Source organism: Crocuta crocuta, unplaced genomic scaffold (assembly GCF_008692635.1).
Source record: "Crocuta crocuta isolate KB4526 unplaced genomic scaffold, BGI_CrCroc_1.0 scaffold352, whole genome shotgun sequence".
Classification (NCBI taxonomy): Eukaryota; Metazoa; Chordata; class Mammalia; order Carnivora; family Hyaenidae; genus Crocuta; species Crocuta crocuta.
In genome coordinates this window covers 2,017,611-2,034,060 of record NW_027532169.1, presented here as the reverse complement: position 1 = coordinate 2,034,060, position 16,450 = coordinate 2,017,611, and the positions used below count along the sequence as shown (strand labels likewise).

Here is a 16,450-nt window from a genome sequence, read left to right as displayed (position 1 = left end):
ACATCCAAGCAACTCCTGCCTGTCGTCGGTGCTGGCGAAGCTCTCCGACCGGAGCCAGCCCGCGCGAGGGCACGCAAACAGAAGGTGCTTCTCACACTCCTGGCAGCGTGGGATGGCAGATTCGTCACTCCATATACCGAGGTACTGAGTTTCTGTTTGTTTTTCTGTTTTTAAGATTTTATTTTTAAGCAAGCTCTACACCCAACACGGGGCTCAAGCTCACAGCCCTGAGATCAAGAGTCGCATGCTCCACCAACTGAGCCAGCCGGGAGTCCCGACACTGAGGTTTTTCTTCCCATGATTTTCAAGTTTAGGACAGGTTGTGAATGAACAGTGTGCAGTGGTAATGAAGAAATGAGGCTTAAGTCACAGACAGGCTATAGGTTCTCCTGGAAATAGCTAAGTGAACTCGAGAAATGAGGTCCTGATCAAAGACACTGCTCTCCAAGGCCCCGTGCAAGCAAACCATACATCTCTCCCCAAAGGTGCATCACTGGGGCACTGGTGCATCCAATGGCTTACCCATTCGGAAGTCGATGTAGCCCTCGCCTCCACTGATGACGAGCATAGACTTCAAGGGCGTCTGGCTGCCAGGCTCCTGTGCAGATGGCCCTGCTTTGTCACCTGTTAGATCTGTGCCACTACTGCCACTTTGTGGGCTGACGACTTGACCTATTTGTGCAAGAACAGAAGTGATTATTACTTATCACACACTGGGGTGGGGGAAGACTCATTTCCTCTGAATATTTTCAGAAAATTGAATAAAAAGGTAAAAATATTTTGATACAACCAAAGTATTGGGGACGCCAGAATCCTCTGTAGGATCAGAAAACACCTATAAAAGTCATAAGAACCCAAATGTGAAAATCAAATGTAGAGCCATTTTGTGCCAAAGCAGGAGTGGATCCAAATCTATTATGAGACCTGTGTATGGCCAAGCAGGTCTTAGCTGCCTGCCTCAACCTATTACAATCTAAATCTTTTGATCTGAGGGGCTGAGGAAAAGATACGTGTGCATTTGTGTAAGAGACTGGAAAAGGTCTTCAACTTAGGCACTATGAGTTTGGATATTCATATTAATATTTAAATGTAGTTCAAATCCACGGTTTTCCTCTCATATTTAAGAAAAGTACATCTTATTTGTAATTTAGATAATGCAAATAAAATTACTGGTACACGTCATTTATTCTATAGTTTAAGTTATAAAGTAGAATCTTTGAGCATGAAATGGGAGAGAAAGCTTTACTATGCCATAGTTAAATGAACTAGATTTTTATGTATAAACAGTAACAAATCTCAAAAAAATGCGAAGTGAGTTGAAGCTTATATATGTTATATGTGACATAACATTTAAGTTCAAAGCCACAAGAAAGACTACACATTGTTTACGGATATGTTCAAATGTAAAAATATAAAAACCCGGAGTAGGATACTCATTCTCTTCAGGACAGTAGTAATAGATGGAGAGAAAAAGGGGAAGAGAAGGATTAGAGGAATATAAAAAAGAAGACTCAAAGGGGATTCTAGGACCCTTTTTTCACAAAAGCAAAAAAATACTACCAGCAATTCCATTTCTAGGAATTTATCCTAAGGAAATAACTACACAAATATACAAGGTGTATGTTTCAGGGAGCTCATTACCATGTTGCTAAGAAAACTGAGTAATTGATGGGGGTACCATGTGCCAGCCCTACGTTATATACATTTAATCATTTGATCTTTGGAACACCCTCAGGAAAATGAGTATGATGGTTAATTTTCTGTGTCAACCTGACTAGGCTGTGATGCACAGATACGTGGCTAAACTCCACTCTAGATAGTGCCATTGGAGGTATTTTTTAGATATAATTAACACTTAAGTCAGTGGACTTTGGGTAAAGCAGATTCATCTCCACAATGTGGGTGGGCCTCATCCGATCAGCTGAAGGCCTTCAGAGAAAAGGGTAGATCCCCCAAGGAAGAAGGAATTCTGCCTCTAGACTGCCTTTGGACTCCAGCTGCAACACCCACCCTTTCCTGGGTCTCCAGCCCGCTGGCCTGCCCTGCAGACTTCACACCTGCCAGCCCCCGTACTCGCATGAGCTGACTCCCTAAATTACATCCATCTCTCTCTTCCACACACTACTGGTTCTGTTTTTCTGAAGAAGCCTAATACATGGACGCTATCATGTCTAGTGCCACGTGGTTAGTGTGGCAGTATCAGATGTGAACTCTGTAGAACTCCTAAACTTGCATCTTACGGGGGAAATAATTCCAGGCATGGGTCCTGCTTTGTGTGGTCAGTCACATCAGTTCACTATCCTCAGGGGACAGAACATTTCTCATCGGACATCGCCACTATCACCTCTCATGTGGATGGCACTTCTAGAGCACTTCCAGTAATTTTCACCACAAAGGAGGTCGGCAGAGCAGAGATCAGTCACGTTCACTTAGGAAATGAGGACCAGAGGGGCACCCGGGTGGCTCAGTTGGTTGAACATCCAACTTCAACTCAGGTCATGATCTTGTTCGTGAGTTTGAGCCCCATGCTGGGCTCTGTGCTGACAGCTGGGAGCCTGGATCCTGCTTTGGATTCTGTGTCTCCCTCTCTCTCAAGATGCCCCTCCCCTGCTTATGCTCTTCCTCTCTCTCAAAAATAAACACTTTAAAAAATTTTTTAAAAAGGGGGGGGGAGGGGGGAATGAGGACCGATCGCAGAGGTTGAGTGACCCGCTCAAGGTAACTATGTGAGCGGCAAGGGAGGGACCCCCAGTCTGCTGCTCTTTGCCACGACACTGCTGCAGGTACTTGAGTATGTTCTCCATCCTGTCCTGTATACAATTCTGATGGCAGGGGCTTCCTTCCTGCCATCTTCTTTATTAGGCCACGACCATTTCTGGTACCCGCGGTGACAAAATAGTAGCCTGGGTGGCTCAGTCGGTTAAGTGTCCGACTTCGGCTCAGGTCATGATCTCATGGTTTGTGGGTTCGAGACCTGCGTCGGGCTCTGTGCTAACAGCCAGTTCAAAGCCTGGAGCCTGTTTCAGATTCTGTATCTCCCCCTCTCTCTGACCCTCCCCTGCTCACATTGTGTGTGTCTCTCTCTCAGAAATAAATAAAAATTTAAAAAAAAAAAAAAAGGCAAGCAAAAGTCTCTTAAATAAAAACCAACAAATTTGTTTTGGGGGAAAGAGGAGAGATTCCAAAACAATTTCATTCAAATATCCCTATAGTGCTTTATCCATACCTCCGATTATAGAACTTTTCATATATTCTATGGGAATTATCTGTAATTCCAGTACTTAGCACTAGACTAGGTAGTGGACCACGGGACAGAAAAGAGACAATTATATGCAACTTCTCGACAGAATAATCTAGCTCACCTGGGACTGCCACAAAGAATTTTACCGCATCCCGGTGCCCGTGGAAGCAAAGCTGGGCGTGTGCCATTGAACAGTAGGGTATAAACGTCCCTGGAGTCACTTTATCGCTGTTTTCATCGCCATACACTCGGATTACGCTTCCAGGACGATTGCCTGGTGCTCCTGAGGTTTTATTTGCTGCAAAAGAAAAACCAAATACCAAATATTTCCCCCTAGGAAATGGTGATGATGCAGGAGGTTACTGGTTAATCCTTATGATATTATCTAAAAGCTACAGCCAGTCGAGGTAAAAACAAGGGCAGCAATGCCAACTCAAGACAAAGCTGGGAAAAAAAAGATAATACAGCATGCTAGTTATTTTTAGGTACCTCAGTAAATGGAGTAGGGGATTTTGCCAGTCTAGCAATAACTAAGCTTACTTTGAAACACACCTATTAATTTAAAAGGGGGAGGGGGCAACATTAATAAAAAACACCCAGATTTGAATCTTAGGGATGTCTGTTTTATGCTGTTGTTGTTTTAACCCTCATTTTAGAAGACTAACTAGTTACACAGTTTAAAGCAAATGTGTATATTTTTAAATAACCATTTCACGGTCTAGCTTCTGATTTTTCTCCCCTGTGGTAAGAGCATCTCCCTCGAGGGGGGTGGTAAAAAGTTGTGTTTAAAAGGTGCAGCCACTATGACAGGGTGGCTTCGCTCTACACCAGACGGATGGTTTGCTGCATTATTTTAGAACAACCAGACTCACAAAACATCCCCATTCCATGGGCCAGTAAGTGAATGAAAAGAAACGTGGCTGGTAACAAGAGTAAACAATGGAGATTAATGACAGTTTGAAGAGATGTTTCGTGTTTTTACTGGAAGGAAAACAAAGTCTGAAGGAAAGTTCAGCTGCAACAAAAGATGATAAACACACTAAGCCGCTGAGCAGTAGGTTGGTGGCTATGGAACAAATATTAAAAAACAAAACCGACAGGACACCTGCTGCGATGCAGTGACTGCGAGTGGATGGCGTTTAAGAACATTCAAGAGGGCATCTAGAGCCAGAGGACAGCCTCCCAGTGGCCATCAGAAGCCAGGAAGAAGAGCTGGGTTCAGGATCTGCACTTACCCCTCAGCCCCAGTAAGCGTCCCTGGTGGAGGATTACGGCTACAGTGAGAGAGGAGGAAAGGGCCATGGAGAGGCGCACGGCACGGGACAACGCCGCCGTGAGCCTCCACTCTCGCCGCCTCGCTTCCAGCTGCTAGCCTGGCCCTCCGAGCTCCTGACTACGCTACCGAAGTCAGTCCAACTTGGTATAATACCAAGTAACATGAAAAGGTCTTACCAAAGCCTCTGTAGACTAGCTCTGCTCAAAAAGGACAATTTGGTTCACTGTGATTTTGCTTTCCTTATTATAAAGCAATTTCAAAGAATAAGAACTGAACAGGGAGCGCTTCCTAAATGCTATTATTTCCCCTTTTTCTTTAAGAAATCCTGTTCAGTCTACGGCCATACCACCCTGAATGCGCCCGATCTCATCTGATCTCGGAAGCTAAGCAGGGTCGGGCCTGGTTAGTGCTTGGATGGAAGAAATCCATCAAGGGGCGCCTGGATGGCTCAGTCAATTGAGCGTCCAACTTCGACAGCTCAGGTCATGATCTCAAGGTTCATGGGTTCAAACCCCACATCAGGCTCACTACTGTCAGCACAGAGCCTGCTTCAGATGCTCTGTCCCCCTTTCTTTCTGCCCCTCCCCTGCTCATGCTCTCTCTCTCTCAAAATAAAATACAAAAAAAAAAAAAAAAAAAAAAAAAAAAAAATCCTGTTCAAATGGCTACGTTAAAATGGAATTCTCTTTTATAAAGAACTGAAATGAACTCATGTAAATTTAGAAGTAATTATAGAAAAGACAGCTGGGATTAAGAATTTGGTTCTGGGGCGCCTGGGTGGCTCAGTTGGTTGAGTGTCTAACTTCGGCTCGGGTCATGATATCACAGTTCGTGAGTTCGAGCCCCACGTCGGGCTCTGTGCTGACAGTTCAGAGACTGGAGCCTGCTTCGAATTCTGTGTCTCCCTCTCTCTGCCCCTCCCCTGCTCACACTCTGTCTCTCTCTGAAAAATAAATAAACATTAAAAATTTTTTTTAAAAAAAGGAATTTAGGTTTTTCAGGGGCACCTGGGTTGCTCAGTCAGTTAAGCGTCCGAATCTTGACTTCAGCTCAGGTCATGATCTTGCATTCGTGAGTTCAAGCCCCATATCCGACTCTATGCCGATGGTGTGGAGCCTGTTTGGGACTCTGTCTCCCTCTCTCTCTGCCCCTCCCCCTCTTACTCTCTCCCTCTCTCAAAATAAATAAAAAGAAAAAAAGGAAAAAAACGAATAAGGTTCTTCAAAGGCTCCAGATACAGCACCTTCCACGCCTCTTCCCTGCCCCCTGAAGAAAGGTAGGGCAGTACTGAGGTGTTTGTTTATGGACTTATCTTACGGACTTAAAGCACTGGTTTTCAAAACATTCCCTGCCCATGAATTCTGAAACACAAAAACGCTCGCTGGATGGATAATCAATGTAATGGAACATAATATGAAAAACATATAATGTACATTTTGTTCACAAAAGTAACAGTAATGAAACATAACACACAATGTGCATTGTGTTCACGTCTGTTTTCACATACAGGAGAGAAGGCTTGTCTCCAGCATAACTGAGTGCTTGCTGACCTTAGAAACTTCCCACAACATTTTCTAAACCTCAAATAAAGCAAGCAGAATGTCCTAAAGTAACTGCTGGAGAGATGAAGGACCAGAATGATTCTAGGCCCTGTTTCCAGATACTGATGTACTAACACTGGAAGAAAGCCGGACTCGAACCTTTTTCTAAAGGAGGAAACAGGACTGGTACTCCCAAATTGAGGAAAGGGGCTTTTCTCAGTCGAACATGTTTAGTTATACCTGCTGGTCCTGAAGCGTGGGCACTGCTATTCGCTACAGTCTGTAAGTTTTGTACAAGTAACGAAAGGACAACAGTTGGGTGTTGGTCACCACCTTGATTTTCTGAGTTACCACAGGTTTGCCAATAGCAAAACCATTCCTTCTGCCTGAATTCTGGACACAACTACATCCTGCAACCCCTCTGAGTGCACTGTGGCAGTCAGCTACACATATACTTACTTTCTGTCAACGGGATGGAGATAATGACACCATTTCCTGTCCCCACCCACAAACGATTGCAAGACACCATAAGAGCTGTGATCCTCACAAAAGAGAAGCCCAGTTTTCCAGTACCTGTAGAGCAGGGGGAAAATTTTTATTGAGAAATTAGAGCAAATGAGGTTTCAGGTTCTAAGTCCCTCAGAATTGCTGGATTACCACAAGAGAGAGGAAATGTTGACCAGAGCTAGCTGGTTGTTTCCTGAAGGTGCACATCAAAGCCAACTTCCAATGGGCTTTATCACCTATCTGATCATTCGTGATAAAAGAAATGATAAAAGAAAATTCTGAAGGTGGCTGACATCACAGTACCATTCAGAAAGAAAAGTCTGTTGACCAGGAGGCAGGGCACAAGATTTAATTAGGGAGCTGCAAAACCAATCCAAACCCAACCCAACCCAAAATAAAGCAAAAAACATGGGCACCTGGGCGCCTCAGTTGGTTAAGCATCCAACTCTTGCCTTTGCCTCGGGTCATGATCTAACAGTTTGTGAGTTTGGGCCCCACCTTAGGCTTTGTGCTGACTGTGCAGAGCCTGCCTAGGATTCTGCCCCCCTTTCTCTCTGCTTCTCCCCCTTTGCTCTCTACCTCTTTCTCAAAATAAATAAAAATAAAGTTAAAAAAAAAACAATAAAACAAAAAACAACAAAATCAGAGCTTGCTAAATTGGAAAATCAAATGTCCTTTGTTTTTATAAGCTGAAAGAGTTCTGCTTTGCCTTAGCAAAAACAATTGTAATCAAAATATATATTCTTTCCTTGTTTACATACTTCGATTCTGCAGCAGTTTAGAAATTTTAGGATACCACAGACACGCAACGTAAGGAGACTGGATGCACTTTTTATTTGAAGGGAATTTCTACATCTCATCGTATTTTCTGAGACTTGAAAGGATAACTCATAAACAGGTAATATTACATTTAAGACAAACAGCATTTAGTTACTCACAGGGTCTACTTACAGGAACTGAGAATAATATGATCACAGAGGGTGACAAGTCAGAAGGAGCCTTAAATGCCATTCAGTCTAAGCTAGAGATCTTTAACCTGTGGTCATAGTATGCCCTGAAACTGGCTTGTGTTTATGACATTCCCAACAGCCACAGAGCGCTAGATTAGGCTAAGGCAGGGAACAAGCCAGTGATAGTCCCTGCCCTTCGTGGGCTTATGGTCTTTGGGGAGAGAGACAATAAACAAGAATCAAACAGTACTGGTACAACCACAATAATGATAAGCCCATGAAGAAAAAGTAGGCGAGGACCTTAAATCAAATTAGAAGATCAGGAAAGGTCTGTTCTGGATGTGCCATGTACGCTATGACCTGAAAGCCAGGTAAACAGGGACGGAAAAGAACCTGTCGGGCACAGTTAGAAGAGCACATGTGGGGGACCTGAAGTGGACAAGACCCTGGTGAGCTCGAGAGGGGTCCAGGCCATGGGACCCGTTCTTCGTGGTGGGGTCACAAAACGTCACCTCACCTAAAAGCAGGAATATTCTAGAAGTGGCTGGTATTACATAAGTATGTCATGGTGGTACCTGCACGCTGGTTACTGTGCAGAGAACAGACCAGGGTGGAAACAAAGAGACTACTTAGGAGGTCCATGGATACCCCAGGGGGTAAGGACGATAGCCTGGCCTCCAGGGATATAATGGCAGAGATAAAGAAGTAACTGATTTAAGATATTTTTGGAGGCAGACTTGACAGCTCCCCGTGACGGGTTAGGTGTGGGGAATGGAGAGGAGTCAAAAATGATCCCAAGTTTCCGTCAAGAGCCACGGGGTACCCGGGGGGCGGCTGCCTGACTCTCTCAGCGACATCAGCTCACCAGTCCGGAGGCAACTTACTCGTGGGGCTACACGGCCTCTGAGGCCATTTAAACATCAAACACTCTTCAGCTGATAAAGACAGAATTCTTTGGAAGCTTACCTAACATTTTGCTTACATAAGGCTCAATGTCCACATCCTGAAGGTGTTGATAAGTGTGTGCATGATAGAGACGGAGCGTGGAATCCAAGCGAATGGAGACCCACACTCCGTCCCCCACCCACGCAAGCTGCCGCACCTGGCTCTCCTTCCTGGGGTGCGCGTCAAACGATTTCTAGGAAAGATTGTTCAATCACGACGTTACTTTGATTACGTGGGAGTTCACGATTAAAACACTGTGCTCATTGACACAACAATCGGGCAGACTGAATATTAAAAGAGGAGCCTAAACAGTATTTACTAAATATGATTATGCTTACATACACAGTTCTTTTACTCCAGACTACAAAACGAACCGAAGAACAAACAACTAAAAGGCGCTAGATTTCAGCGCTGTGCAGGATATCAGCTTACGAAAGGAATACTGGCGTATCCGGACCCTGCAGCAGTGTCCAACAAAGAGGCTGAATTTGATCTCAGGATTGTGTACTGTCACAGAGCAACGCATGAAGTAAGAGCCTATTTATAATCAAACAAAAAGGAACCAGCAATGCTGTCTGTGTGTGTATATATCTGCATGGAGGAAACAGATCGGGGCAGTGGGAATCCCACCAAGCGACTAACTTTGGGACTTGTAGGGAACAGAGTGGGATTTGGAACAAAGGGAGGACTTTCACCTTAAATTTTCCTGCTGGTTTTTTTTTTTATTATTAGAATGAATTTACCTATTGCGGCAAAACTTTTAGGAAAGCAATACTAAGAGGCTTTTATTTTTTTACAGCAGATTCCCGCTGCAATCTTATTCCTCCGTCTAGGACACACATAGGGATCTGCCTGCATACACGTGGGGCGGCAGAGCCTCGAGAACCCTCATCCCAAACAACCCCTACAAAATTAAACAGATCAAGAACCCTGTGTCCAAATAATACACATCTGTATCTATAGGTATTCAGACACACATTTAAACATTCATGTGTGAATCTTCCTTCCTTTAAAAAAACAAAACAAAACAAACCCCACTTCCCACCATAGTCATAAGTGGCAAGAGAGGTGAAGCACCACAGAAAGCTAAGCTGTCATCCGACAATCACTCAAGTGCCCTACAACACACGGATTCAGAAAGCAATTTCTAAAGAATCTAAAAATATTACAGTCTTAGAGTCCTCAGAAAATACCCATTCAGTAACTACAGGACGCACGGCTTCACTTACCTCTATTTTCATAGCCTTTGGCTGAACCACATAGATTTTGTTCCTATAGCCACACCAGACTTTGTCATGTACCACAGTCATGCACCGAATGGAATGGTGAGGACGTCCAAGGTCCAACAGGTGATAGTTTGACAAATCCCACTGCCCATCTTTAAAAGAAGAAGTGGATTATGTATGCAGATCACCTTTTCCTCAATTTTAACATAAGAAACATTCTATTTGGGTGAATTAATAAATGTATTGCTGAAGCACTGCAAAATACCATGTAGTCCCTTTATCTTTTCTTCGCAGAGACTGACTCTCATTCTGTCTACTGCAAAGTTGGGAAAGAGATGTCACAGGTCATCTGGTCCAATGAGCCACCTGGTGCCCGGATCTCCACACTAACAGCAGCAGTGATGGGATAAATCAGCAGTAAGTTTTCCGTTTATAATGACAGTTTCAGAATTAGAATGGATTTGGTATAACCCTTTGGATAACATCTCCCTCACTCATTTGCATTTTGATGTATCCTGGGTAGATGTTAAGGACAAAGTACTGCTAACACTTTAAGAATTAACGCACATAATCATTTTAGTGAGGACAGAAATACAAATGGGAATCAGCCACTGTAAGCTTGCTTTGTGGATCTTGCTTGAACGAGTTCAGTGAAAGAAAACATACAGCCTCACAAAGCAGCTCTTGCATTTTGCAAAAGCTGTAATTTTCTGAAAAAATATTCCCCATGCCTGACAAGTGCAAGTCTGGCTCCTTGTATATAACTACCCATTAGTCCGTAGTTTTGCCCAATGGAAATAGAATAATCCAGTCCCACTTTTTTGTTACTGCTCTGTGTTTCCTCCTCTCAAAATTCATCATTTTTGGCATGTGCTCTGTACCCATCCCAGTTTACAGACCCTTCATCCTAACTCCGCTTTGCCTGTGTTCGTTTAACACGTTTATATACCGGAGTGGGGCAGGACCATCACCAGCCCTATCCTGCACACAGATTTCTACCAGGCTTAATATGTTCAGTAACTCAGGGGCTCCTGGGTGGCTCGGTCAGTTAAGCATCCAACTCTTGGTTTCAGCTCAGGTCCTGATCACACGGTTTTTGAGTTCAAGCCCCATATCAGACTCTGTGCTGGCATCTTGGAGCCTGCTTGGGATTCAATTTCTCTCTCTCTCTCTCCCCCCCCACCCCTCCCCCACTCGTGCTCTCTATCTCAAAATGAATAAATGTAAAAAAAAAAAAAAAAAAAAAAAAAAAAAAAAAAAAAGGATGTTTAGTAACTCATACCAAATTGTGGTCAACCTTTAGGTACTTCTCATTCTTCAAACATGTTGCCCCCATTTTTACTCTTCTGAACCCCAATGAAGAACTTTATATTTAAACTGATTAAATGTATTTTATCTGTTCTCTTAATATAATTTTGGATTCAGTGTGCCAAACCATTTATTACCACATTTTTTCTAAGCTTTCGTACTTGTTAGCTGGCTGGCTACGAAGTGAATAAAAACCTCTGTGCCTCCAGTTTCCTCAACTGTGAGGGTGACAGCAGGACCTTGTCACAAGCTGCTGTGAGAATGATGGTCACAGAAAGTCTACAAAGGGTCTGAACAAGGTAAAACGGAGTGCCTCAACTCTCCAGTGACAGGGAGTCTTAACCAGCAATCTCTTTGTCAGTTACAAAGACACCTAAATATCATCTACCCCACATTTTTCCCAAGCTCAAAAAGGTAGGAGGAGACTTTGGGAAAAGCCCTGCTAAAATCCAAACTCAGTGTATCTATATTTATAGAATATTCTCCTGCTCTAGCAATCTAATTTCTACCTAGAAGACGGATGATCATGTTGGCTGATACATGTACCAAGGGGTTAGGAAGTATCGTGCACTGAATTCCCTAGTTTCCTTAATTCAAGGCAGGTTTCTGGTCCTCCACCAGCCCTGTCTGCTGATGACAGAAACACCGGTTGTAAAAAGAGGAAGGATATAAATAACATGACATGAAAATGATTAAACCATATCCAATTAAAAACTTAAAAACTTTCCAAATCTAAGTGGATATAAATTATTTTTTAAAATATTGAAAAAGAGAAAGGATTCCCTCTCACTAAATTCCTAAGTATATGAACAAGAACAGCTGCCTCCACACACATTAGGCATGAGTACTTTGCAATGATAAACTACGTGCACGCACGGATCTACAAAAGTCACCATTGTTAGCGTTCAGTTTAAACCCTTACTCTTTCTCCTATTAAGTATCATTTCTTTAAAACATAAGCCAGTCTGCTAGAAAATGCTTCTGCAAAGCAACGGATTAGCGCACACTCTGTATTCATAGCAACTCACCAGCTCCTCTGTGAAAGATCGCGAGGGTGCCGTCAGCCAGGGCCACTAATACAATCCCTTTCACATGTCTGCGAACAGGAAACGGGGTTTCAGAGCTCTCCATCCATGTGGGACTGAATGTGGGGCCACATGCTACTGAACTAGTCGCTCGAGGCTCTCAGAGGGCCAGCCCATGGTATAGACAAAGAGCTTACACCAGAACCCAAAGAATATACTTTTTATTTTTAAGTAATCTATATGCCCAATGTGGGGCTCAAACTCACAAACCCAAGATCAAGAGTCACATGCTCTATAGCCAACCGGGCGCCCCAAGAATACATACTCTTCATCGAGAAAGTCTTGCTGTGAAAATGTCAGCAGAACTAAATAAACAGCCTGTGTGGTGACTCAGCAGTTTTACTTTTTGACCCAAGCTTCTCTCATTGCAAAAGGTCCACAGACCAGAGCAGACACCTTGAGTGGACTTTGGAGTTTTTGACAGTCAACATGCATAAACAGACTAGTGAACCAATGCCCCAATCAACATACTCACAAAGTACGAGGTATAAAATGTATCCTAAAACAAACATAAATAGGTCCCGGAGTACTAAAGAACTCACCTCTGGTGAGGAATCAACCTGGCAAGTTTCACCTAAAGCTCTACTTAAGAACTACTTTACTTTCTAGTAAGAGTTGGAATCTCACTCAGCTTCCATAAAGAGGGCTAAAATAAAAAAACCAAAACTGGATATTGACTTAATCATGAAGCGCATGTTAGCTTTAACAGTCTTAAAAGATAGTTTATAATAAAATATGTATTTTTAAAAGGAAGAATTTCTAAAATAAAACTTACACAATACTGAGAATTGAATCTTTAAGTTTAATGGAATGGAGGCATCCTCTCCACTGGGCTACCGAGGAGTGCACATACAGACTGCAAGAACAAAATCAAGACAGGTAAGGCATAGAGAACGTCAAGTCGCTGCTTACATCTGACAATGGCCACAAAGTCCCTTCAGGAGGAAAGAAGAGTTAACACAAAAATCTTAGGAAGTAACAACAATGAGAGTCTAGCACAGAGAAATCAGCTGCTTGAGCAAAGAGAAACACAGAAGAATGAAAAGCCAGAACTAGAGTAACACACGGTCGGTTAGTTTCAGATTACAACATACCTCAGGGTCCTTGGCTAAACTCCTTTTTAAAAAATTACCTTGCTTTTTGACCACATGGAACTATAACTTTCCGATAACAGACTGGTTTATTACGTCAGAGAGTGGCAAGCTACGCCCTGCAGGCCAAATCTAGCCCTTCATCTGCCTTAGTAGAGTGTGCAAGATAAAAATGGTCTTTACATTTTAAACAGTTGGGAAAAAATCAAGAGTATTTTATGGCATCTGAGGCATATGTGAAATTCAACCTTCAGTGTCCATAAGGTGTTACGGGGACACAGCTATGATCCTCCACTTACGTGCGGCCAGGGCGATGCCCTCTTCTGTGCCACCACCACACAGAGAAGTTGCTACAGAGATTACATGGCCACAAGGCCTAACGTATTTCTTATCTGATCCTTCATAGAAAAAGTGTGCTGCGCCCCCACTGTGTAGTTTTAGACCCCTATGGAAGAGATGCACTGGCGACTTTGCTTACCTGTGGGAAAGCACAATCTTCTGAAACTCCCCACACCGCTAGCATGTGAACAAGCTACGTGATGTCAGTTACCTCCTAAGCTTTGAGACAGGGATCAGTCCTGGTTTTCCTAGTAACTCTAGGAAGCGGTTATGCTTGGGACTGGGCCTTCCCGCAGCCAAAAAAATTAGTTTAATCACTGTTATTTCCTGAATACACTCAGCCTACATAAACCTTCTGTGCATTAATAATTCTGTCTCCATGCTGTCCAGGATCTTCTATTTCTGGATCACCCAGATTTTAAAGTTTTATTTACCTCTTCTTCCAAGAGAATTATATGAAGAGAACATTCCATGACAAAGAACTATCTGATTTACCATTCGTAAGCAATGAAAATCCAGTTTATGAGGTAGCTGGAGCATCACCTCAAAATCTGTGTGTACAGGAAGTTCTCCACACTTTTTATTGTATGCCTATGTGCCAGATTTTACTTATTCATCTTCTGATTCCAAAAACAAAGTGAAAACCTAAAGATACTCTAATATGAAAAGAGTCGGCCACCTACCAGCCATTCTGAGCTCCAAGCCACATAGTCGGCAGAAGGCTACTCATTTTCTGGGCTTCTTCTCTCACCAGATCTTGTTCATTTGGCAATACTGATATTTGATCTTTATACGCATCTGAGTCGTTACTGGAAAAGGTGGGGAAAGGAAATATATCGCAGTATGCTTAGTTTTCAGGGACTGAACACTTCTATATTTTAGTTTAACGGTTTGAAAAAAAAATTAAACACTAACATTCCAGAAAAGTCAAATTTAAATGCTTATAATAAGTATTTCAATAGTTTTACCAGAAGTAACATTAACATACTAGAGAAGACCAAGGTGCAGATAAGGGAGTTGAGACATAGTAATGAAATATAGCAGTTAATATCCAGACTGTAATTATGGCTCTCCCTTAGGGTTATTTTGAATTTTATAAGTTTTTTCCTGGGGGGAAAGAAGAGGAAGGGATGGTTTGTTTTAAAATCATACACACACACAAAGGAGAAGGAGTATAAAGAATTTTCTAAAATAAAGTAATAAGTTAAAATATGCTTGCATTCTCTGCCAAGATCTTCCTTTTGGACTGTCAATATTTTTAGGAACNGCCGAAGTCGGATGCTTAACCGACTGAGCCACCCAGGCGCCCCGAAATTTTATTCTTAAATTAACAACTGTTAATAGACACTTGATTGTTCTCTAAGCTAAGAGGAAAAGTATCATATTGTGAAAAGAATCACGTTTAGATGGATCCCCATTAGCTTTCTATAAAGGCCTAGAGAAGGCGGAAAATAAAATTAAAGAATTCACTAAATGGGCCGATATTACCGAACACTTTAAAGGAAGAGCCGTTTGCCAGAAAACAAACTTCACCAAAGTCATCCAAGCCCCCACGGGAAATCTAAATTACCAATTCTGTAGATAAGTAGGGCTGTAGTAAAAGCAGGGCTGGGGAGTAAATGGCACAATTACAAGCCAAATGGAATTGAAAAACAAAATCATATCAGAGGAGAAAATGAGCAGAAAGAGTCTGAGTNGGGGACCAGAACGAATGCAGCAGAAGGAGAAGTAGAGGCACACCGGGAGTAAGTAATGACACCACAGTCTGCCACAATCCCACTAGTGGGATTCCCACGGCTGCTTGAGGGGATTCTGGTTCGCTTTACGTGAGCACGTATCTGGCTTCCTCAGCTGCCAACCCGTCTGTATACCTTGACTGATACACAGGTGAGAGGTCCTCTGGGATTTGAACCCCCAGAGGGTCCGTGAAGACGTGCTCTGTGTAGACGCCGGGCTGGGAGGTGTCCGCGGTGTCTTCGGCTGACCCTGCGTTGCCTTCTGTGGCCTCGGTGGCTTCTTCTGCTGTTGGAACATTTTCATCAACCTCACTATTTTCTGCTTCCTTTTCTACAAAATAAATAAAACATGCTAACCAGTGGGAATTTGCGCTTTTCTCCCCATAGTGTCCCTACATGACACACCACTGTAGAACTCCACTCCACCGACCCCGTCCCCCTCCACGCTGTGTCACGAAATACGGAACGACTTAACGGTCTTGACAGTGTCTTCCTTCAAGCTCTTTCATTCCCATCACTTCAAGATCTACATTAAGTATGAGACCGTCCGTAACGAGGCTCGTGGGACAGGTTCTGACTCCGGACAGCGAGGGCACGTACGGGACAGAGATATACCTGCTGGCCTCTCCGTCACGGGAGAAGCACCGTTGGTACTTGGGGAAGTGGCGGCCGCTGTCACCCCTTCTGTAGAACAGCCAACCACGGTGATGCCCCCCAGCAGGCTGTCTGTCTCTGCCGAGCTGTTGCTGGTCACGCTGCCACACAGGGATGCTTTGTCCACCTGTCCAGACTCTGAAAGCTCTTCCCCTGCAGGGTAGTCTGTTTCTCTTGCTCCTGAGAAGCAAGAGAAGCCGTCTTCTAATAGCTGAGTAAACCCCCACAAGGAGCATTTTCTCCAAGAAAGCAAGTATTGGTTTGAAAGGAGAGTATGCAGGGGAGACAAACAGCTACTCGAACACACTGCCAGGAGGACAACTTTAAATTTTATTTAAAGTAACCTTCACAAAATGAGAAAGTAGCTGAAAAAATTGACAGCCTATTACTGGAAGCACAAGTGAACCTGACCATGGTATATGTGACACTTCTGTTCTTAACGAGCTCCCTGGCAGCCACCCAATGAGGTTTCAAACAAGGAAATCTATTACCTGACAAATCAGCGAAACAAATTTTTTAATTATCAAGATTACTATTTAAAACATGGACTC

The 16,450-nt window shown here is 43.2% G+C and overlaps 1 protein-coding gene across 1 annotated transcript in view; it reads right to left on the bottom strand.

The window, feature by feature from the left end:
• Positions 1-16,450, bottom strand: part of LOC144242070 (C-Jun-amino-terminal kinase-interacting protein 4-like) — a 72,475-nt gene that overhangs the window by 3,928 nt on the left and 52,097 nt on the right. Inside the window, 11 exon segments of the mRNA XM_077776831.1 lie at positions 523-672; positions 3,363-3,539; positions 4,477-4,515; positions 6,518-6,631; positions 8,482-8,653; positions 9,690-9,838; positions 12,023-12,090; positions 12,855-12,935; positions 14,193-14,318; positions 15,381-15,576; positions 15,861-16,079. Coding sequence (XP_077632957.1) covers positions 523-672; positions 3,363-3,539; positions 4,477-4,515; positions 6,518-6,631; positions 8,482-8,653; positions 9,690-9,838; positions 12,023-12,090; positions 12,855-12,935; positions 14,193-14,318; positions 15,381-15,576; positions 15,861-16,079 — 1,491 coding nt within the window.